Below are 24,932 nucleotides of genomic sequence, written 5' to 3'. Positions count from 1 at the left end.
TCAAACAGCTGATGTCATTAACTGCCTTTTAGCTCTCTGGTTATGGGTCAAAGGTAAGTTGCTCTTCGGACTGCACAGTTGACACCAACGCTTTGGAAAGAAGCAAGTTGTTATTTTATGCACAGTACATGGTAATTTACTATATTATACCAGAAGCAATTACAGTGTAATAAATAACCCTTGCTAAAAGATCTGCACACCTACTCAACCAAGAATCATGCATCAATCATGCGTGCAACACACCCACACTTCTAAATTTCTCTATCCAAAAGTGAAATGAACCTAAAGTGTCACTAAACAGTTTCTTCTTTTTGTACCAACTGATTACATCCTGGTCAAAACCTGTACCTGAGTTTATCTGTTAACCTCTTTCTCCTGATCAGTGTTATGGTGAATCTGGAGCTTATCCCAGGAAAACTGGACAAAAGTCAGGAATACAGCCTGGAAGAGATGCTAGTTCACTGCCGGGCAACATACACACATTCACAGCTAGGAGCAATTTAGAATAGCCAATTTACCTACTTGGATGGTTTTAGGAGGTGGAAGGAAACTAGAAAATGTTGAGGAAACCCATGCAGACACTGCACAACTGAGACAGCAACACCAGTTGATATACAATACTGTATATAACTAAGATGATGCAAAGTACCATTTTAAAGCAAAAGGCATAAGACCATACTTATCAAGGTATTATTGCAATCTAGATGCTGTGTTTCACTGCAGACAATGGGCTATGCAATATTTTAAATTTACATTGAATAATTCTGGGTAAAATCACAAGGCAATCGTGAGAATTTCCCCAGGCCTGTGAAAACTCGTTTTTTTCCTTATCAAAATATAGTCAATGCCAAACAGGGTAAAAGTTGTTGAAACTTTCAGGGCATCAGGCAAGTGTAAAATCCAAGCACTGAGCAACATATAACAACTGGAAGCCCAAAAGGTTATGTGGCTATTCTCACCTGCTTGAGGTTACCTTCTGCTTTCCATAACAGGCCCAATGCCCATGCAGGAACCAGCAAGATGGAGGAGAGGGCCATCAGCCAGCCTAACCCATATGCCCAGGCTGGGTACACATACCAGCGGTTAAACGTCAGAGGTTGGTACTCAACCACAGAATATATGAAAGATACCTTGGGTTAAAGGAAGAGATAATTAGTCAACAGTAAAGCCAACAAATGGGAGCAGGTAGCAGCAATGTTGTATTGGTGTGAAGAGGACACATTTTTCATTAACCAGGAAAGGAAATGAAAATGAGCTCTGTAATTGATTATCAGTTTGGTATTTAATCAAACTTGAACTTTTCTATATGCTTACAATGTTATGTTGTAGGGTGGCATGGTGGTGTAGTGGTTAGCACTGTCACCTCACAACAAGAAGGTTCTGGGTTCGAGCCCAGTGGCTGATGAGGGGTCTTTCTGTGTGGAGTTGCATGTTCTCCCCATATCTGTGTGGGTTTCCTCCGGGTGCTCCGGTTTCCCCCACAGTTCAAAGACGTGCAGGTTAGGCTAATTGGTGGCTCTAAATTGACAGTAGGTGTGAATGTGAGTGTGAATAGTTGTCTCTATGTGTGATAATTTGGCAACTTGTCCAGGGTGTAGCCCACCTCTCACCCATAGTCAGCTGGGATAGGTTCCAGCTTGCCCGTGACCTTGCACAGGATAAGTGGTTATGGATAACGGATGGATGTTATGTTGTAAGCGTAGACCAGGGGTGTCAAACATACGGCCCGCACAATGATTTTAAACGGCCCCCACGTCACTCCCTGTATTTTTGTGTCAACTAGCTATCATTCCCGTAAAACGTAGTTCATCATCCAGCCACTAGATGGCGACAATCTAATTCTAGTAAACGGCTTGTCAACGTTCCACATTCCTGACCGAAGAGAGATCGCGAGCTAGCTTCTTGATGACAGGAAAATGTTGTCTAAGAAAAAGAAAGTAAACAAAGAATGTCGGATTTTTCAGGAAAAATGGACAAATACCTACTTCTTTTGGGAAGTTAACAGTAAGCCAATATGTTTAATATGCTCGCAGCAAGTTGCTGTACCAAAGGAGTACAATATTCGTAGACATTACCAAACTGCTCATGCAGAAAAGTTTGATCATTTTACTGGACAGTTGTGGGAGGATAAACTGAAGGAGTTGGTGGATAGCTTAAAAAAAGCAGCAGTCTGTATTCAGGAGGAGTTCCGAAACAAGTGAGGCTGCCATGAAAGCCAGCTATCTAATAGCCAATGAGATAGCACAGTCTTCAAAGCCATTTTCTGATGGTGAATTTGTGAAAACTTGTATGGTGAAAGCAGCAGAGCTTGTATGCCCGGATAAGCGTCAGGCTTTCACCAACATTAGCCTTTCTAGAAACACTGTGACCTCTCGAATTGATGACATTGCTGGACAGCTGACACAACAGCTTACTACAAGAATTCACGACTTTGTTGCTTTCTCCATCGCAATTGACGAAAGTACAGATGTAACAGATGTAGCACAGCTGGCGATTTTTATTCGATGTGTTGACTCCAATTGTAACATCACAGAGGAATTTGTTGACCTGGTGGCCATGACGGACACTACGAAGGCTAGCGACATCTTCAGCAGTCTTGTCATGTCTTTGGATAACGTGGGAGTGGACTGGGCCCGTGCTGCAAGTCTTGAGACTGATGGTGCATTATCAGTGATTGGTGTTGTTGGTGTTGAAAGCTGGAGTTGTGGCCAAATTCAGAGACAAAGTGCAGCAGTGTGGAGGTGGTGAATTTTGGAATTTCCACTGCATTATACACAGAGAAGCGCTCTGTTGCAAAACATTAAAAATGGACAATGTAATGTCGGTTGTCATTGACACCGTCAACTTCATTCGAGCAAAAGGACTCAATCAATCATCACCAATTTGATACTCTCCTTGCCGACTTCTACAATATTCACCACTCTCTACCATACCACACCGAAATGCGCTGGCTAAGTCGTGGGACTGTATTGAAACGTTTCTTTGAACTGCAAGAACAAATAGCTGAATTTATGACTTGGAAAGGGAAAACTGTGACTGAGTTAAGTGATCCGGACTGGATTTGCGATCTCGCATTTATGGTCGACATGACAGGGCATTTGAATGACTTAAATATGACAATGCAAGGTCGTAACAAACTGGTTACTGACTTGTACGCCAGTGTTTGAGCTTTCAAGCGCAAACTTGGCCTTTGGGAAACACAACTGTCTCAAAGTAACCTCGTACATTTCCCTTCTCTGGCCTTGCAGTCTACTTCTGCTCCTCGCTTGGTCCGGCGTTATAGAGAGAAGATTGCTGCGCTAAAGAATGAATTCCACAGCCGCTTTCATGAATTCCACCCACCTGAAAGCCAGTTCTCAGTGTTTACCTCTCTGTTCACCATGAGCGCTGCCGAGGTGCCATTTACATATCTCCAGCTGGAGCTTATTGATTTGCAGTGCAACACGGTATTACAGCAACATTTTAATACAGTGGACCTCGAAATGTTTTACCAGGGCCTTGGGTCCCATTATCCCAGCCTGATTGCTTTTGCAGCCAGACTCCTCTGTATGTTTGGGACAACTTATCTCTGTGAACAAGCATTTTCTGTTATGAATCTAAACAAAACTGCATTGAGATCTCGACTTATACACAGCCACCTTAATCGTATCATGAAAATTTCAACTGTGCAGAAACTAAATCCTGATTTTGATGAGTTGGTGAAGAGCAATAGATACCAAATGTCTGGGAAAAGCAACTGAAATGCTCTCTCTCACACACACACACACACACTTATTCTCTCACTCTATCTCTCCCCTCTCTCTCTCTCTCTCTCTCTCACTCACACACACTGTACCTTTCTTAACCACAGTTGTTTCTTTTAGTGGTGAGCAAAAACAAGTGTTATGGACATTGTTGTGTACATTGTTGACTGCAGTTTATTCGCATCAATGTCAGTCTATGAATGAATATTGATCAGTTAACTAATAGAAGTTGCATTTGAAAATGTTACTGTTGTAGGCTATATGTTTATTTTTAATTTTTTTCAGCCACACTGTTTTAGAGTGGTTAGGACAATTATTTCACAGCTTCAAAATTTCACATAGGCCAATATTTCTGTTTAGTCATGGTTTACTCTCAATGAAATGTTACATTTAAAACCAATTATGAATAAACCAATCATACTGCAATACAGATTTCATGGTTGCACTTTTTGAACACATGTTCACCAATTATGTGGCCCTCGGTAACCTATAAATTCAATGATGTGGCCCTCTATGAAAATGAGTTTGACACCCCTGGCATAGACAGTATACAGAGGGTTATAACCTAACATTAGCTTGCTTGTCAGTTAAAAACATAGCCTAGCCTCATCTTAGGAAAGCTCACGTTTGATTAAACATTCCTAAGTAGCCTTGATGGTATTGACATATTATAATGCAACATTAATTAACTCGTTAGACTTTTTTTTTTTACTTCTGTGTAAAAACAACTGGTTGCAAGGTTCATATTTCTGTAATAAATAAGCTTATGTTCCATAAACTTTGTACTGATTACAGCCTAACATGATTTAATGTTATTGTTTTGGGGTCTTTACTATTATATTCCAATATCATTACCCCTCAGTTAACTAGTGGGTTAAGAGTTGTTTTTACTGTTGAATAAGCTATTTTGGTGAAATAAACTCATTCTGTTCAAATCAACTGTATATTTATACTATATGAAATTTGCCAAGAAACATTGTTGAAGTTTTTTTGGAGCACAACCATCACTACCTGCCTCTGATATTTCCCCAAGTGTCAGTGCCTCCTTAGCTGATGATAATATAGCAGGTGAGTTTTCAACAAAGGGTCATTTTCTCAGGCTAATATTATGGATAAACCAAGCCTTTTGTGATATCCTTTTGTTGTTGACAGACAGTTACATTACCCTTTAAGATGACATGACATGGATAGCTTTTATTATTATTTTTTTCTTCATCTTAGCTCATTCCTTCTCTGCAAATGAGGAGCATTTTCCTGATGAATATCTATCTATTATCCATATTCACTTATCCTGTGCAGGGTCGCAGGCAAGCTGGATCCTACCGTATCCCAGCTGACTATGGGCGAGAGGTGGGCTACACCCTGGACAAGCTGCCAGATCATCACAGGGCTGACTCAAAGGACTGACTTGATAAGTAAAGGGCCACCGCCTATAAAGGACAACTATACATTCCCAAATACAACTAATAAAATTGATAATGGGTGTGTTAGATTTACAGTGTGTGAATGAGCAAGCATTGGCGGTCAATAGTATTGGTGCGAAGTAGTGGGCCCCCCAAAATCAAATTCTTCTGAGGTCCCCATAAAGGCTTGGGGCAGCTCTGAACTGATATGTGGAGCAAATATTGCGAGACCTCATAAGAGGCTGGCAACTGACAGGCATCAGGGTGAGGGGGTTGTGAGTGGGCTTTATCTACTGGTTATTTGCGACACTATAAAATATTAGTTAATCTGATAAGAGTAAGGTTATTTTTGTGAAAGACAACATTGTAATAGTCAAACAGAAGCTTACCACAAAAAGAAATGGGGTAATGTATTTCCAGCACAGCCTAAAGATGGCATGAGGGTATGACCCTGTCATGTCTTCAATGATCTCAGACATTTGTTCAGCCCCTGAAAAAAAGGTCACAGCAAATAAATGGGGTGAATGTAGGCATGTACTAAAGTTTTAATGGGGTCTTTAATGGAGATTTAATGGGTTACCTACAGTACCAATCAAAAGTTTGGACACACAAACTCAATCATAGGATTTTTTTCCTGTATTTTGACTATTTTCTACATTATACGTAGAACAATACTGAAAAATCATATTTTCGATTTTTCAATGTAGCCACCTTTCACCTTGACGCTTTGCACACTATTGGCATTATCTTAACCAGGTTCATGAGGTAGTCACCTGGAATGCTTTCCAATTAACAGGTGTGACTCATGAAAACGTAATTAGTGGAATTTATTGCCTTCTTAATGCGTTTGAGATCAAATAATAAAAACACAGTACATAGCCCTATTTCACAACTGTAGTAATCCATATTATGTTAATAACCATTCAACTAAAAAAAAAAGAAATGGCGGTCAATCATTACTTTACAACATAAAGTATCTTAATTGATAAAAATAAAGAAAAACCCAATGAATTAGGTGTCCAGACTTTTGAGTGGTACTGTCTTTACCTATAGAAAAGGATTTACCTTTACCTATACATTCAGCAAAGGGTCCCAGGCTTAACACCTTATACTACATTTGTCCCCATTTCTCAGTGTGAGAAGTGATGCTGTATTTATAGTGCAATGAATGAATAAGTAAGTTACACTACACAAGTTAGATTATTTTGGTTCTGATTCTGTACTCCAGCATCTGAAAGGAATTTTGATCTCAACTGTTTGAAACAAAGTAGGCATATCAGGTGAAAATTCAAATTCAATCCAAATTGCTTGAAACGGATCTCATTGAATTCAGAATTGAATGCTGAACATTTTTTTTTTAATTCTCTAAAAAGTATGTGGGCGGCACGGTGGTGTAGTGGTTAGCGCTGTTGCCTCACAGCAAGAAGGTCCGGGTTCGAGCCCTGTGGCCAGTGAGGGCCTTTCTGTGTGGAGTTTGCATGTTCTCCCCGTGTCCGCGTGGGTTTTCTCTGGGTGCTCCGGTTTCCCCCACAGTCCAAAGACATGCAGGTTAGGTTAACTGGTGACTCTAAATTGACCGTAGGGTGTGAATGTCTATGTCAAATCAAATCAAATCAAGTTTATTTGTACAGCGCTTTTAACAATAAACATTGTCGCAAAGCAGCTTTACAGAATTTGAGCGACTTAAAACATGAGCTAATTTTATCCCTAATCTATCCCCAATGAGCAAGCCTGTGGCGACGGTGGCAAGGAAAAACTCCCTCAGACGACATGAGGAAGAAACCTCGAGAGGAACCAGACTCAAAAGGGAACCCATCCTCATTTGGGCAACAACAGACAGCCTGACTATAATATTAACAGTTTTAACAGGTATAACCCTCAACTGTCCTCATGGGGCCGTCCTTCACAGGAGTGGGGCGATAAAACTCCGACCAGACACAGGGCACCAGGATGGATCAAGCAGGTCCGAGGGGCAGAAGAGGCCAGCATCTCAATCCCAGGATCAACATGTAACTCAGAGGGACAGATGGGGGGGGGAGAGAGAGAGAGAGAGAGAGAGAGAGAGAAAGAAAACACGTTGTTAGGTATGCCCTAAAAATGACAAGTATTAAATCTGTGTGGTAGGCTCGCAGAGACGAGAGTCTTTACATCAGGCATGACGCACAATGGCATGTTAATATGGTAAAAAATATATCATGACCTGCTCTGGCTGGATGCTTGATTGGGTGATGGGAGCACACTCCTCAGCAATGATGAGATGCAGATGGGACCCTTAGGCCTGGCCAAGACAATTCAGTTACATTTCACCGGGTCTGGGACATGCGACAGAATGTCTGACGGCCGATTCCCTGCAGGCTACGATAGCCAGTCGAGGTCCCCACCGTCTCCACCAAAAGATTTCCTGTTGACTCCATGTAACTCAGAGGGACAGATTTGGGGGGGGGGGAGAGAGAAAGAAAACACAGGTGGTTAGGTATGCCCAATGTCACCTGAATAAGTAGGAACAGTATACATATTGCACCGAGTACAAGCAGGGACTCCGGCAACTAACTATGACAGCATAACTAAAAGGAGAGAGCCAGAAGGTAACACAGGCATGAGGGAGCCCCGGGACATAAAGCAGCCAGCCACTGCACCGTCAACAAACTCGAGTGAGCAAGCGAGTGGGGATTGACAGCATCCATACATCCCAGTTTACCAAAACACTCTATGTCTGAGGACCCTCCAGATCTACTCCTTTACCTCATAAACACCATTAACAAAAGGCTTGACTAAACAGATATGTTTTCAGCCTAGACTTAAATGCTGAGACTGTGTCTGATTCCCGAACATTACTTGGAAGGCTGTTCCATAACAGTGGGGCTTTGTAAGAAAAGGCTCTGCCCCCTGATGTAGCCTTCACTATACGAGGTACCAGCAGATAGCCTGCACCTTTTGATCTAAGTAGGCGTGGCGGGAATTGACACTCATGTTTCTGATTTCCATCACAGGGCTATGTGTCAGCCCTGTGATGACCTGGCGACTTGTCCAGGGTGTACCCCGCCTTTCGCCCGTAGTCAGCTGGGATAGGCTCCAGCTTGCCTGCGACCCTGTTGAACAGGATAAAGCGGCTAGAGATAATGAGATGAGAAAAAAAAAAGTTTCTCTTCTTGAGATATTATGAATCAAAGATTGAAAAAACAGCTTAATTTTTAGAAAGCTGAGGTAATATTCTGTATGAGGATCACAGTCCAAAATGGGCCTCATTAATGGATATCAATTTTTTTTTCTCTTAACTTATTTTTCAAGATATTTACATGGAGATTGGCAGGCACATAGATGGTTGTATACCAAATACAAAATTTGAAAAATTAGTAAAAATAAATAATGCAAATTATTTAATTAGCATTAATTATGCTGATTATGAAAAACCGTTAAGTCGGTCAACTCTCTTCTTCAAAGTTTCACCAAATGCCATTATCTGTGCAATATAATTGATCTTAACACTCATTTATACATCACAAAGAAGAAGAAATCAATGTTAATTATAAAAATATGCTTAAATCAGCATTAAACAATTAACATTTTTTCACAGATGATTTTGACATCCTTTCTTAAGCAAAATGGTTGCAGCACATCAATTCAAAATACTCAAAGCATGTGGACAGAACTTTGTATTTTATCATTTTTAACAAAAGTAGGGCCAACTAGTGTTTATATGAAAGTACATAAATTATTCTTATTTCAATTAATATTCACAGCTTTCAAATCTAACCTCGAAAAAAAAAAAACTGTGAGCCACATCCAATAAACAATTCCATTTAATTGAACTGAAATTGACACTCATGTTTCTGATTTCCTTTTTGTTTGTTTGTTTGTTTGTTTGTTTGTTTGTTTGTTTGTTTGTTTAATCATTCTGGCCACTAAGATCTCAATATTTTATCAAAACAATTGCAGTTACATTCTAAAATAGTTATTTATTTACATGAATCAGTTTTATTTAAAAAAAAACAAGTAGGTAAAGCTATAAAAACTCACCTCAAAGTCTCTTGTGAATCATATCAAAACCAGCAGAAAGAAAATTTTGCTGGATTCATCTTCAGAAACAGTGAGAGCTAGAGAACATCCCTATAAAAGTTCCGATTGATATTCACGAGTAATCCAGTCAGAAACTGATTAGGAGAGACAGACTGACTGCTTTCCCATGACTCACAAATCACCGGCAGTTTCCCCATGTCACGCAATCAGAGTGTGCACTCTGTTGTACCAAATTCAACCTGCTGTTACTCCCAAAGTACTGAACAGATCTTAACAAGATGAATTTATTTGGAAAGCAGAAATAAGCTTTTTAATGATAGTATTCATGATAGAACATATTCTATTGTTAAACAATGACAGATTTGGACACTTCGATGAACATCTGCCTGCACGATTTTCACAGCATGGCCAGTCTGATATGCTTAAACAAAGGAATCACAGCAATTTATAAGGGCACCTTAATATTTGGATAAACTGTCTTCCTCCTCATTATAAAATGATCATGTTCAGTACAACTGTAATAACAAGCCTTGAAATTCCCATTCCAGACCACCAGTGGGCACCCTCTCCTGTATTTTGAACCTGTTCTTTGATGTTTAGTCTCATTTCCTGTTTAATTGTAAAGAAAAAGCACAAACTATCCAATTAATTATCGACCCCTAAAATGTGTGGACTACGTACAAGCAAATTGATTGTTTTACCAATTACAAATGAATTTAAAGGAGATATGCAGAACCTTTATTTTTAAATAAATTTCTGAGTGGATAGTTTCTCCATCCTTGACTCTTGTATGCTGCATAAATGGGAATAAAAAATATATATTTTTGAGAGTTAAAATTGACCGCAAAGTTGGCATTTGAGCTGCCCTGCTGAGCCAGCCATGCCCGAGTCCGTGATGTCATAGCGGTAACTGGTTTTAAGGCGAAGGCCTTTTACAGCTATAGACCAAAGTCATATAAATAAAAACTTATGGTGAAAGTAAGAAATTTACTGACTTGCTTCACTAAGACTGATTTGACTTCACTGATTGTGGGTTGACTCATTAAAACAGGATAGGTGTTATAACTTATGCAACATACATGTGCATGCATGCATTTTCACTGATAAAACGTAAAAGGCTAATTAAATAATCAGATAAACTGAGACAATCACATTCTGAAGCAAATTAAATAATCTTATACCAGTAACTTAAACACACAATATAAGTTACATGTATTAATCTAAATGCAGGTAAACAACGTGTTTTTTTTTTAATCCAAATAAGAGTCGAAGCTTACCTGTTTGTGTTCTCGCTTCTTGAAGGCCGAGCTTGTGGCTGATTGTTTTGAAACAATCTGACTTTCAGTTGTTCGTTCAGTTCTCCATTCATTCACTTCTTCTACATAAGGGCAAGATGGCAGCAATATCCAGTTTAGAAATAAGACGGCTGTTCCACTTATTCACTGTTTTGTTCATACTGTGTGTTCCGCCATTACTGCTTGGCTCAGGCAATTACTACAACCCGGGACAGAACGGGATGTCACCGGTTTTAGCAACAACCGTGGGGAGGTCACTGCCCAAGCGATATGTCCCATCCCGTTCCATCCAAGGTTTTAGCAGCAATCCTCGACTCACGCTCCAGGAGGAGTGGTGCAACTAAACTCATCTCATCTCATCTCATTATCTCTAGCCGCTTTATCCTTCTACAGGGTCGCAGGCAAGCTGGAGCCTATCCCAGCTGACTACGGGCGAAAGGCGGGGTACACCCTGGACAAGTCGCCAGGTCATCACAGGGCTGACACATAGACACAGACAACCATTCACACTCACATTCACACCTACGGTCAATTTAGAGTCACCAGTTAACCTAACCTGCATGTCTTTGGACTGTGGGGGAAACCGGAGCACCCGGAGGAAACCCACGCGGACACGGGGAGAACATGCAAACTCCGCACAGAAAGGCCCTCGCCGGCCACGGGGCTCGAACCCAGGACCTTCTTGCTGTGAGGCGACAGCGCTAACCACTACACCACCGTGCCGCCGCAACTAAACTCACTTAAAAAAAATAAAATAAACTTTCCTTTTCTTGTTTTATTTTTCTTTAATTGTTGGGACTACACCCTCTTTCAATATGGGATTATAGCCAATGCTCCTCAACAGATCAGAGGTCTCGTACGAGTCTTCAGTAAAATGTGTAGAGCAGAAACCACTTCATAGGCGCCCAACATGCCCGTGAACTTCTCACAAAATGCGTCCAAATCTTTACAGTTTGAACATTCTTGGGCCATGAATGCAACGTAAATCCACCTTCTGTCATGTTGCTTACCGGTCAGCAACACATCTATATGGCATGATGATAAATTAGCTCAAAATGGAGGATCGGAGTTGCGGTCAGCTCTGGGTTTTAGTATAGTGGAAATGGCGAGGAGACCGATAGACTTCCTGTTGTGACGCTACAGATGTCAAGGTCATTCACTCAGACCGTTACCTATATAAATCACCATAATTGTAAAAATTACTATGTTTGATTTATTGTTAAAGCTTAAAACTATTCCTGTGCCATTCTTGAGGTCTCAATGCATTTATAAATGAAAGTGAGGCCATGGTTCTACATATATGCTTTAAGAGCACAGCTACTATGTGAAGTGTTTGTGACCCACCAAAGGCCCAGCCCACAGCCAGAGACTGAAACACAGAAAGGAAGATGATGCAGGCTCCATTACAGGCATAATAGTCAAACAGCTGAAACACGTACATACCACCCTGCAAGATAGAATCACAAATGAAAATGTAGCGAGACAATGACACCTTCCTTGTTTCAAAACTGGGGGGGGGGGGGGGGGGGGGGTCATGCTTTGGGAGAGAAAGGAGTAGTCTTACATAAGACTGATGGATGTGTTGGAGGGGCTGATGTCCATGTCAGTGTTGTGCAAGTTGCTGAGATCTTGATGTATGAAGCTTTGAAATAATTCAATAAAGTCCGATTTAATAGGAAAGAAACCCAGTGTGCCTTACTCTTGTATTTTAGATTTGCCTATAGCCACATTATTCTATCATAATATGCAAGTGTATGAATAAATATGTAAATATATGAAATTCTTTATTTGTCTGCTGAATCTCATTGCATTACATTAATGGCATTTAGCAGATGTTCTTATCCAGAGCAACATACAACATACCCAGAGCAGCCTTGGGAGCAGTTAGGGGTGATGTGCCTTGCTCAAGGGCACTTCAGCCATTCCTGCTGGTCCAGGAAATCGAACCAGCAACTTTTTAGTTCCAAACCTGGTTCTCTTACCATTAGGCCATGGCTTCCCAATCTCAATGTTAAACAAGAGTGCTCTGAGAGCACAATATCCACTGCTGGCAACTATGCCATAACTCTGGTAAAATGTGACTGAATTGAACAAAATTGCAATCTGCGTATTAGTGACATATTACAAGGAATCCTGCCAAGTTTCATGAAATTCCTCCAAAAATGGTGAGAGGAGTTGATTTCAGAAGGTAAGTACCCTTCCCGGGACAGACATCGCCACAACATAATCCCTCTTTGGACCTTTCAGCCAACGGGGGATAAAAAGCTACACTTCTAATGCTGTTCAGCAGACACAGCCAAAAGTTGTTCAGAAACCACACATCCTGACTTAAATGAGACTTAAATAAAACATACACTCACCGGCCACTATATTAGGTATACCTGTTCAACTGCTCGTTAATGCAAATATCTACGGTAATTCAGCCAATCAAATGGCAGGAACTCACTGCATTTAAGCATATAGACATGGTCAATCCAATCTGCAGAACCTCAAACTGAGCATCAGAATGGGGAAGAAAGGTGATTTAAGTGACTTTGAACGTGTCATGGTTGTTGGTGCTAGATGGGCTGGTCTGAGTATTTTAGAAACCGCTGATCTACTGGGATTTTCACACAACCATCTCTAGGGTTTACAAGAGAATGGTCCAAAAAATAAAATATCCAGTGAGCAGCAGATCTCTGTGTAAAAATGGCTTGTTGATGCCAGAAATCAGAGGAGACTGGCCAGACTGGTTTGAGATGACAGACAGGCAACAATAACTCAAATAACTACTCATTACAACAAAGGTATGCAGAAGACTATCTCTGAATGCACAGCACATCAAATCTTGAAGCAAATGGGCAACAGCAGCAGAAGACCACACCAGGTGCCACTCCTATCTGCTAAGAACAGGAAACTGAGGCTACAATTTGCACGGGCTCACCAAAATTGAACAATAGAAGATTGGAAGAGCATTGCCTCATCTGATGAGTCTCCATTTCTTCTGCAACATTTGGATGGTAGGGTCAGAATTGTGTAAACATAAAAGCATGGATCTATCCTGCCTTGTATCAACAGTCCAGGGTGCTGATGGTATAATGGTGTGGGGAATATTTTCATTGCTTACTCTGAGCCTTTTAGTACCAACAGAGCATCATTTAAACACCGCAGTCTACCTGAGTATTGTTGCTGACCATGTCCATCCTATTATGACCACAGTGTACCCATCTTCTGATGGCTACTTCCAGCAGCATAATGTGCCATGTCACAAAGCTCTAACAATTAAGGCAGTTCTGAAGGCAAAAGGAGGTCCAACCCAGTACTAGCAAGTCTAAAGTCCTTCCCACACCATCCAATCAGGTGCATTGGGTGGCACCGAGCTCCATAGCCCTCGACCTCTACAGCTAGAGTTACAGTGGGGGGCTAGTCCTCTGGTAACCATGAGAGTTTGACTATCCACTCAGATGTGTATCATAGCATGCCTTGCCAGACAGTAGTAGGTACAATTTTTATGATGGTCTTTGGTATGACCCAATCGCAACTAGAACTCGCGATCTCCTGATCAAGAGGTGGACACGCTAACCACTAGGCCAACTTGTGGTTTTTAATACTAGCAAGGTGTACACAATAAAGCGGCTGATGAGTGTATTTCATAATATTTGAGAAATTATTTCTGTGCATCTTATTTATTCTCATTGCCTCATACTATGTTAAGATCCCACAATAGCTATTGCCAATTTAGTCTTTTACCATACATAGTTTTGACTCCAGTCACTGGCAAGTTTCTTTCCATTTCCACACTTTTTTTTGTTTGTTTTTAAATTATCCCCACCTCTGTGACCATGATGAATTGACCCAAGAAGCAGACAATACAGAAAAGGAGCAGGAAGATTTCTCGGCATCCAGTTCTACGTAGCACTTTTGGAAACACGTCCATCGCTGATGTAATGATCGCCTCCATTGAAACAAACTGAAACAATACAAGTAGAGCAATATACTTTACAGTTTAACTGTTCAAACCTATTTCTATTTAGTCAAAGCACCATCACAGAGGCCACTAGCATCTACAATGCATGGCACAGCCACTACTACCTAGGACACTTGCACTACAGGCTTGTGCCTATAGCGAAAATCACAGCCAATGCTGATATTCAGTATAACCACGCTCTTGCTTGTGCAATATTGCTTAATTATTTCAGCCATTATTATGAAATCCTAAATACAGTGTCTATTGATGTGTGTACATGCACCTGTGAGTCCAGACCAAGCAGAATAATCATAATGAAGAAGCAAACAGCCCACAGCTGAGGCAAAGGCATCAAAGCCACAGCCTGAGGATAAGCTACAAAAGCTAGGCCAGGACCTGAGGGAAAGAAATTGGAATCAGAAATTTATATATCAAAAGTGTAGCTATTGAATAAGACTAATGCTGTAATTCAATTTTAAAGAAGGAACTTTATATTTCAATTCCTTTCCCCCTTAACATATTCCCCCATCTGCAACTACACACTGCTGCATTCTAGTCTTCCACTGATCAAGGCAATGCAGTAGGGCTTCTTCTGTTAGTTGTCTCAGAAGCTCCATCATTGTCCATCACTGCTGGAACAGACTCAAAACAAGTTGCCTTAAGTGCAAGCTTGATTTTTTTTTTTCTTTTAGGGGTGGAGGCACATGGTGCTGGACAAGGTGAATAGAGATCTTGCAGTCACGTAACCGGAAAGTTAACAGCCGCCATCTTGTCGGCAAACAACACAGCTGAATACTGCTGCACTCGTGTACAGAATGGATCAATTTCAACCGACGGATTACACAGCTCATTTTTCTAATGAACAGATAACTAGATATATGTCTAAAATAAACGATCTACAGATTAGTGACCCTTATGGCTTACCGGACGTAGTTTTCATGACCGTGTCAGTGGATATGGAACTGCCGGAGGTGGAATACCCGGACATGTATAATTACCTCATCAACTTTCCCTCGCTGTTCAGTGGTGAAGCACTGCATGCTTATAAATCTTTGGACAGTTATCTCTACAGAAATTCAGGATTTGTCAGCCCCCCTAAGATGTGGCATCTTGTAAAGAAGAAAATAACAATCCTCATTGGACGAGTAAGTCACTTAAGTATTGAGCACTAGAACTGATGCTAGATATATCAGTAGTATCTAGCATAGCACTGACCAGCCGATTATGGTTGAATCATACATGGCATATATATTTATTTATAAATCCTTATAAGGATTTATCCTTATATTTATAAGGATTTACTACTAAGACAGTGGTAAATTCTTATAAGTTCTTTACTGTTTTTTTTCGTACCACACCGCTAAAGACCCAATCCACCCTGCCCCAACCCTTTTCTCAGGCTCCCACTTCCCAGAATTTTTTATTAGAGCAAGTCATAAACTTATGCTGCAAATAACCACATGGATATACTGAAATAAATACATGACGAACCTGAGATGAAATGGTCACTGCACAGGCGCCAGTGATCGTTCCCTCCAGTCGGTACCCATGCCTTGTTCTTGTTGTTTGGATCAGCCCGGCCGATAGCAGCAATCCATTTTGGACGCCTGTCAGGGTCCCGTGGCAGCCTATGAAACTAACTTCCAATTTTCTGACCTCTCCTGTTGTGGCATTTATATGCCATGCAACTCTCCAGCATTGTGGCATGGTAATATTTCAATATTTCGGCGAAAAATAATGAAAGTCAGTGTCGAAAAGACGGTGGAAATATGGCGTTTAACTGACAAGATGGCGTTTGTCTACAATCTGGAGCGGATGTGACGTCACATGCAAGTGCTCCATAGGGAGGGTGGTCAAGTACTATGATGTGTTTCTTAGCCAAAAATTGCTCCACCTTGAACACAATGCATTGGAAAACACCATCAAAGATGAAGAAAGCTCCATATTCAAGTCCATGTTGATTTTTTTGACATTAAGGGGATATAATTAGGGGAGAGCGGGGTAAGATGAGCCAGGGGGTAAGATGAGCCACCCCCTGTTTCTAAGAAACAGTAAACAAATTTGACCATGTGACCACATTCAAAGGGGGGGCGGGACCATTTACTTACACTTGTGGAGAGGAGCACCACATGTCAAACTAAGTGAGGGAGATATTTATAAAAATGTGTTTTTGTGCTTTCTAAGTCAATTCCATGTTTGTCCACAGTGAAGATGATTTAGAGAAGACAAAAGTAGAATAATATTTAGACACATTAGTGTTAAGTTAGTGGCTTTCTAAGCTATGATATGAATACTAATAAAAATAATTTTGATTAGCCTAATCCCCTTTATTAGCATTTTTCTACAAAATGGTGGCCATGGGGTAAGATGAGCCATTAGATGTGGGGCAAGTTGAGCCACTGGCTCAACTTACCCCATTGGTGGCTGAGCTTACCCAATATGGATGACACTTAAGTTTTCACATTTACTGGTCATATATGACAACAACATATATATGACATCAGATGAGGAAGACCAGTTGTTAGATGTGGGGGATTATGTTGTGGCAAAATTCACGGGGAAGAAGAAAGTGCATTTCTTCATTGGCCAGATAATCAAATTGGATGTCTTCGAAATAGAGGCAAGATTTCTCAAAAGAAGCCGGTCATGCCATGGCTCTGCAAGAAAGCCAACCTTTGTCTTCAAAGAGAAAGATGAGGCTGTCCTGTCAAGACAGGATATTGTGAAAAAATTGCCCCGCCCCTTTACTGTTGGGGGGACAGCACGGAGGGAGAGGCAAATGGTGTTCCCTTGCAATTTGAAGGCTTGGAACATTGAATAATGATGAAATGATTGAATGATTGATGGAATGATTGCTGCATGTTTTAGCAATGTTTTAACCTACTGAAAGAAATAAGATTTTTTGGCACTGTTCTATTGTTTTAGTAATTTCTATAATATAGTATGTCTCTCATTCCCTCTCTAACCATCCCTCTTTCTATCTATCTACGCATATCTCTCTCTTGATCCATCTATCTATCCCTCCCTATCCCATCTCATTCTATCACCTCTCTCTTCATCTCCCCTTCTCTATGCAACGGCCCTATCCCCCACTTGATTGACTTGACTTGATTCATTGATTGCATTTCTAATAATAAAAGTTGTTTACTTTGTTAATCTAACATGTTTTGTGTTGGCTCAATTTACCCCACACAGTGGCTCATCTTACCCCGTGCATGGGGTAAGTTGAGCCACTTGACATTTTTTTTTCAAGAGGTAATATCACTCTAACCATAAGAGCTTATCAATTATTTTTTGCTCAGATAGTAACAGTACACTTTGAAATTTGGTATGGTGTGTAGATTGGAAGCAAAAATGGCTTTAACATGTAGTTATGATGAAAAATGTAAAAAGTGGCTCATCTTACCCCGCTCTCCCCTACGAAGAATTGGGGTCCAGATGGAGCAACAACAAACCAACACAATTACAGTACAAATGGTTCCTAGAAACTTTGCAAGAAAGGGTCAGAAGAAGAGACCACAGTTGTGGGAAAATAGTTTCATCCTTAACCAGGACAATGTGCCAGCATACAAGGTGGTCCCAGTGAAGCAGTTTTTGGCTGAGAAACACTCTCCCTATTCACCTGATCTAAACACCATTTGCCCCCCCTCCCATTTCCCTAAAATTAAGACTGCACTCAAGGGAACTCATTTCAAGTCTGTTCCAAAAGTAAAGAAAAGAACCATTTCTGAGACAACTAACAGAAGACTGAATGCACCGATCTGATCAGTGAAAGACCAGAATGAAGCAGAAACGGGAAAGAAATTGAAATGTAAATTTTGTTCGTTAAAATTGATTCACTCAAATCAGAAAAAGTCAGTATGGTATGTTGAAATTTAAAGTGGAAAAAGCAATGTTTTGTAAATACTGTATTTGAAATGCATTGCAGTCAAAACAATAACTGCACATTAGAGGTCTGCGCGGGACAGAATTTTCAGTCCCGCTCCCGCCCGCTCCCGCATTGTGCAGTCCCGTTCCCGCCCGCTCCCGCAAAGAATTATGATTTTCAGTCCCGCTCCCGCCCGCGCCTGCCATATTTTGTCCCGCTCCCGCCCCCAAATCCCACATGATGCAGACGTTCACGTTATTTCTCACGAAAGTTCTTGTCATTGGCTTGGGGAATTAAACATGCTGAGCTTAGCTGAGCTCTCCACTGACCGATCCTTCATTTATTGTAAGTTTATTGTTTAGACTCTGACATTCTGCTGACACATTCCAAGTTGAGCGCTGTGTGCGCTCATGATTGACAGCTCTCACTTTGATTGACAGCTCTCGCTTTGATTGACAGCTCTCGCTTTGCACACTCGCACTCCTACTTCCGAGTCTGTGGCGTTATGAGTCCAACCGCGATGAAGTGCTGCGCAACCACAACCAGCTCCTCAGATTATACACTGTCTATTTCTAGCTTTAAATTGAACAATCTGTGCGATACACAGTCCTTTTTAATACTAGTTAATACTTTTTAATACTTTTTTAAATACTTTTTAATACTTAGGACTAATACTCTTGACTTTTTAACAGTAAATGTACCTCTTTTTAAAGCAGCACTTACTTCTGAAGCACTGTGAGCTTCACTAGAGGAGCTCTGCTCTTCTGACATGATCGGAGATCTCAAACACGGAAGAGCAGAAAGGAATCGGAAACGTACGCGAGATTAGACCACATCCGCAAATTTAGGCACCTTAAAATGTTTTTATTAATGCCAAATAAAATATCCAGCACAAATGATATATGATAGACATAAATTAATAATTTATAAATTTTATTTTAAACACGTTTTTAGTTAGCGGGACTGCAGCTTATCACCTCTCCCACTCGCTCCCGCATTGTGCACTCCCCCTCCCGTCCGCGCCCACAATGAGCTTTCAAAATTTGTCCCACGCCGCACTGCTTTGCGTCGGGTCCCGCGGGAGTGCAGGGCTCTACTGCACATCATACTTTACCTCAAATATTTTTTTTTTAAACCAAACATTTCAATTTTGTTCTGACATGCTCTTTCAACCAGAGCATTTTTTAAGGATTTTCCACTAGGAGACCAACTGGTCTGGGCAATACAATCACAGGCCCCAGAGTCCATGCGGCTGCACTGCTGCGGCATATTCTGTGATGCAAATTGCCGCATTACGAATCCTCGTTTCAGCCAGTATAATATCAACCTAGTTAATGCAGTGCCAAGTTACCATAACTTCATCAGAAGTATGGTAAAATACTAAAATTACACTATGAGTTTAAGTTATTGTTTTATCAACTTTCATAATATGTATTTTAAGAAACAGTGAAAAATAAGAAATAAGAAAATCTTCAATTTTATTGCTCAGTGTGAAACATAGTATCAAATAACTGTATATTTAGTCTATAATTTGGAAATTGGAACAGTCTTGACAACCCAACTTCAATATTTCTTAAACATTCCAATCCAAAGAAAACACAGTCTTATGAATTGGACCAGCAATTCAAGCATCTCCCATAATCCCATTTCAGTTTTACCTTTCAGCATCAATCTAACATAACTTGGTTTAAAATTTGGTCTCCCAGTGAAGCTGGTTTGGCATTGACTAGGAGACCAAATCTGGCCACTGGGAGACCATTTGGTCTCACAGTAACTATGTTAAAAAAATGCTCTGCCAACATATTTAAAAACAAATTGTGACCATAAGCATTTACCACTTTGTAATGTTGCCAGTCCTTCTCAACACTTAACAGATGTTTAGGGACTGAAGACACCAACCCTGTGTCCAAAATCGCTCACTTCTCCCTACATAGGGAATGACTATATAGTAAGCTCATCAGTAAAATGAAAGAAAAAAAAAAAAAACACTTTCGGACACTTGTCCGTCACGCTGGCATTTACGTCATTACTGCTGCACAATTAAAACATGGTAGATCAGGCAGCTGGTGGGTTTTCAAAATAAATATGTGCATGTATTTTTGTGATGAATACATATACTGAGCATATTTCCCCACATTAATAAATACAAAGTACCTGCATCTTTCAGTTCTTTTAAAACAAAGCTGAATAATCTTTGCTGCTACCTTTTATTAAATCAAATTTGAGACTTGATTTCTTTCAGTGCAACTGCAGTGCATGATAGGATATATTGCTTGGTTAGTGACCATCAGTTGTATACTACTTTTCATGATGCATTTTGGGATACTTTGAGTGCACTATATAGTGTGCAATAAATTACTATCATTTCAGACAACACTACAAAATGGCACCCTCAGTAGGGAGCAATTTTGGACACAGGGCATGTGATGAAGCATTTCAGGTCATATTTTCTCCCATTCTTCCTGCAAACAGGTTTGAAGGTATGCAATAATTTTTTGCTTTCTTAATGCATTTGAGACCAAACAATAAAAAAGATTAAGCAATTTATTAATTATAAAAAAACACCCCAAAAATATAGTAAGTAGCCACATTTGACAAGGCTAGTAATCTATAGGTCAAGAACCTGTCACAGCCTATAGCCAAATTTGGACCCAAAAGCAGACGCAAACAGTTCTGAAAACAAGATGGCTTTAATGAGTCTTAACACAAATATACAATTCTCAACAGTAACAGAAAATGGTAGATACTAGCACACATGGTCATTGTACAGTCAGAGCAGAAGTTCAGGCAGAGCACATTAACAGTTTTCATGGCACAGAAGGTCTAGAGCAGAGCAAAAGTGTCACACAGGTCAAAAACCAATCCAGAGCAAAGTTCCAACCAGACAAAATTCCATAATTCAAAAAACCTCATACAGACCCAAACATCCAAGAAAAATATCCACCAAAGTCTTAATACAGGCCAGAAAATAATTCCATAAAGACTGAATCCCATGACTAAGTACTGCTGCTGATTAACAAATCATCAGCAGGTGGGAGTAAGAGCAGGTCTTGGGTAAAACATGGAGTGGAGCAACTGGAAACCAGTAGCAAAACCCAGCTCAGGACCTGCAAGCTCTGGGCCAGACTGACTGTACCCCTCCCCTATGGGCACCTCTGGGCATTTGAGACAAGAACCCAGGGGCTCAACAATGGAAGTCCTTAATCAGCATTTGAGTGAACATGAACTGTGCCAGGACCCAGCTTCCCTCCTCTGGTGGCCTGTAGCCCTACCAATTGACCAAATACTGCAGTCTGCACCCCTTCTGGTAAACCTTGAGAAGGCTTTTCACAATGAAGGCCTCACCCTCAATAATGGGGGTGGGGGGTAGAGAGGCCTGGAAAACAGTGGACTTAACTGGAAGACATGAAAAACAGGGTGAATGTGCAGCATGGCTAAAGGCAATGACAATCTGACAGTGCTGGGATTAAGGGCTTTGAAGATGGAAAAGGGACCCAAAAACCTTTACATGACAAAACTTGGAGAGAAAGATTAGCAGTAAAGAGCATAATTCTGACCTGGGTGATATATTGGAGCTGGGGTTTGGAATATATATATATATATATATATATTTCATCATGGGGCGGCACGGTGGTGTAGTGGTTAGCGCTGTCGCCTCACAGCAAGAAGGTCCTGGGTTCGAGCCCCGGGGCCGGCGAGGGCCTTTCTGTGTGGAGTTTGCATGTTCTCCCCGTGTCCGCGTGGGTTTCTTCCGGGTGCTCCGGTTTCCCCCACAGTCCAAAGACATGCAGGTTAGGTTAACTGGTGACTCTAAATTGACCGTAGGTGTGAATGTGAGTGTGAATGGTTGTCTGTGTGTCAGCCCTGTGATGACCTGGCGACTTGTCCAGGGTGTACCCCGCCTTTTGCCCGTAGTCAGCTGGGATAGGCTCCAGCTTGCCTGCGACCCTGTAGAAGGATAAAGCGGCTAGAGATAATGAGATGAGATGAGATATTTCATCATGCTAAAAGAGTTAAAAAGAAAAGTTTTGAGTGAGAAAAAGAAGGGTTCAATTCTGGCTTTACTGGCAGAGGGATACAGTGAGTCTGATTGCTTCCATCTTCAAAATTTCAAAAACAGGAGTTCATAAGAACAAAGTCAAGCAGCAGACATTGGGGACAACAAAGTTACTGACTGGCAGAGGGAAGAAATGACTCTCCACTGAGCAAGATGATTGTCAACTCTTTCGAATGTCACTCAACAGCCATAGGATGACATCAAGTGACCTACAAAAAGAATGGCAAATGGCATCTGGAGTTAAGTGCACAGCAAGGATGGTTTGAAATAGGCACCTCTGGGCAGGGTTGAAGTTATGCAAATCTAGAAAAAAAATCCTTTTATCAATGAAAAACAAAGAGCCAAGCTGGGGTTTGCGAAAGACCATAAGGACTGGACTAGGGAGGACTGGAGTAAGGTCATCTTCTCTGAGGAGTTCAATTTTCAGCTTTTCCCCATTACCTGGTCATCTAATGGTGAGACAGACCTGGAGAGGCCTACAAGCCAGTGTCTGACACCCATTATGAAATTTGGTGGGGGATTGGTGATGATCTAGGGGTGCTTCAGCAAAGCTGGAATGGGGGCAGATTTTTATTTGTGAAGGACAATGAGTCAAACCATGTACAAGGTTATCATGGAAGAAAACATGCTTCCTTCTGCTCTGACAGTATTCCCTAACTGCAAGTATTTGGTTTTCCAGCAGAATAATGCTCCATACCACACAACCAGTCAATCAAGGTGTGAACGGAAGATCACAAGATCAAGTCCCTGTCATGGCCAGCCTAATCGTCAGACCAGAACCCCACAAAAACCTCTGGAATGTGATCAGGATGAAGATGGATGGTCACTAGCCATGAAACAAAGCTGAGCTGATTGATTTTTTGCAACAGGAGTGACAGTCACCAAGGAGCAATGTGAAAGGCTGGTGGAGAGCATGCCAAGATGCATGAAAGCTGTCATTTAATGTCAGGGTTATTCCACCAAATATTGATATCTCAACTCAACCTAAGCACTAATATATTAGTAGTGTGTTGTTTAAAATTGAATATGATCTTGATTTCTATGCATTATTCAAGGTCTGAAAGTGCTTCATCTGTTATTTTTTTACCAGTTGTCAATGCCATTTGTTGCAATTAAATGCTTTAAGTGGCAATACTTGTATGTGGAATTTGGGGGAAATGTCAGTAGTTTATGGAATAAAACAAAAAAATGTTCATGCTTCTCCAACACATACAGTACATATAAATAATAAAACCAGAGAACCTGCTAATTTTGCAGTGTGTGTTTTTTATATATATATATATATATATATATATATATATATATATATATATATATATACCGTCGCCCGGGTCCAGGGCAAACTGATGAGAAATGGGCTACTGGAACAAGACATCGATGGACGAGGACAGAAAATACGGATTTGCTGGAATGCTACTATACAAGCAATCCCAGAGAGAGGGGATACATGCAGCAAATGTGGGACCATTGGATACTTCGAAACCCACAATCAACCCCCTTGCTACGGCAAGGGGGAGCCAGGAAGACAGGTCAGCGGGGAGATGTCATCATCCCCACAACCAGAGATTGGGTACCAAGCCCCAACAACTAACAGCCTCAACACAAGAGCTGCTGACCTGAGAAGGAAGATCGTGACCCAACTGGAAACCTGGAGCCCCCAACGAATACCGAAGCTGAGTTGCCAAGTACCTTCAGAAGATCTACTAGTAGATGTGAATGCTGCTCTGAAGACAATCTCCACAAGAACCATCACTGAGACCAACAAGCTGATACACAGTACAGCAACAGTAATCATGGAGATGCTTGGACACAAGGTGGGCTCAGTATCCACCATGGAAGAGACGATTAGAGGCCAAGATAAAGGCAGCATGGAGAGAAGTTAGCCAGCTAGCTGAATTACAGAAAGGGAACATGGTGAATAAAGGGGCACCCAGGAAGTACAACTCACTCTCCATACCAGAGGCACTCGAAACTGCCAAACAGCGACTAACAGCTCTGGCCACCCAGTTGAAGAGATACACCAAGGAGGGAGAGGCCAGGAGAATAAACAAGCTGTTCTCCACTGAACCAGCCAAGGTGTACTCTCAGTGGCAGGGGAACAACAACCAGTCAGACCCACCAAGAGCTGAGATGGAAAAATACTGGAAAGCCATATGGGAAAGAAAGGCATCACACAACACCGATGCCCAATGGTTAGTGGACCTAAGAGCTGACCACAGCAACCTCCCAGAACAGGAACCAGTAACCATCTCAATGGCAGACATCCAAGAAAGAGTGTCAAAGATGAAGAGCTGGACAGCACCAGGCCCCGATATGATCCATATGTACTGGCTGAAGAAGCTAACTGCACTCCATGAACGCCTAGCAGCACAGATGAACCAGCTGCTGAGGGATGGAACCCACCCAGAATGGCTAACCCAAGGCAGGACAGTCCTAATCATGAAGGACCCCCAGAAGGGACCCATCCCATCCAACTACCGGCCAATTACCTGTCTCTGCACAACATGGAAGGCCCTGTCAGGCATCATTGCGGCAAAAATGAGTAAGCATGTGGCTCAATACATGAGCGAGGCACAGAAAGGAATTGGCAGTAACACCAGAGG

General features: G+C 41.2%; 1 protein-coding gene across 1 annotated transcript in view; it reads right to left on the bottom strand.

The window, feature by feature from the left end:
* LOC132888109 (sodium- and chloride-dependent GABA transporter 3-like) overlaps nucleotides 1-24,932 on the bottom strand; it is a 70,302-nt gene continuing 45,370 nt past the window's right edge. Inside the window, exons 9-14 of the mRNA XM_060924105.1 lie at nucleotides 14,688-14,800; nucleotides 14,270-14,407; nucleotides 11,803-11,905; nucleotides 5,536-5,636; nucleotides 960-1,130; nucleotides 1-90 (exon numbers count right to left, since the gene is read on the bottom strand). Of these exons, the coding sequence (XP_060780088.1) occupies nucleotides 1-90; nucleotides 960-1,130; nucleotides 5,536-5,636; nucleotides 11,803-11,905; nucleotides 14,270-14,407; nucleotides 14,688-14,800 (716 nt within the window). The remainder of the gene's footprint in view (nucleotides 91-959; nucleotides 1,131-5,535; nucleotides 5,637-11,802; nucleotides 11,906-14,269; nucleotides 14,408-14,687; nucleotides 14,801-24,932) is intronic.

This window comes from Neoarius graeffei, chromosome 6, assembly GCF_027579695.1.
Source record: "Neoarius graeffei isolate fNeoGra1 chromosome 6, fNeoGra1.pri, whole genome shotgun sequence".
Classification (NCBI taxonomy): domain Eukaryota; kingdom Metazoa; phylum Chordata; class Actinopteri; order Siluriformes; family Ariidae; genus Neoarius; species Neoarius graeffei.
The sequence above is the reverse complement of the archived record's forward strand: the minus strand, read 5'-3'. Positions and strand labels throughout refer to the sequence as shown.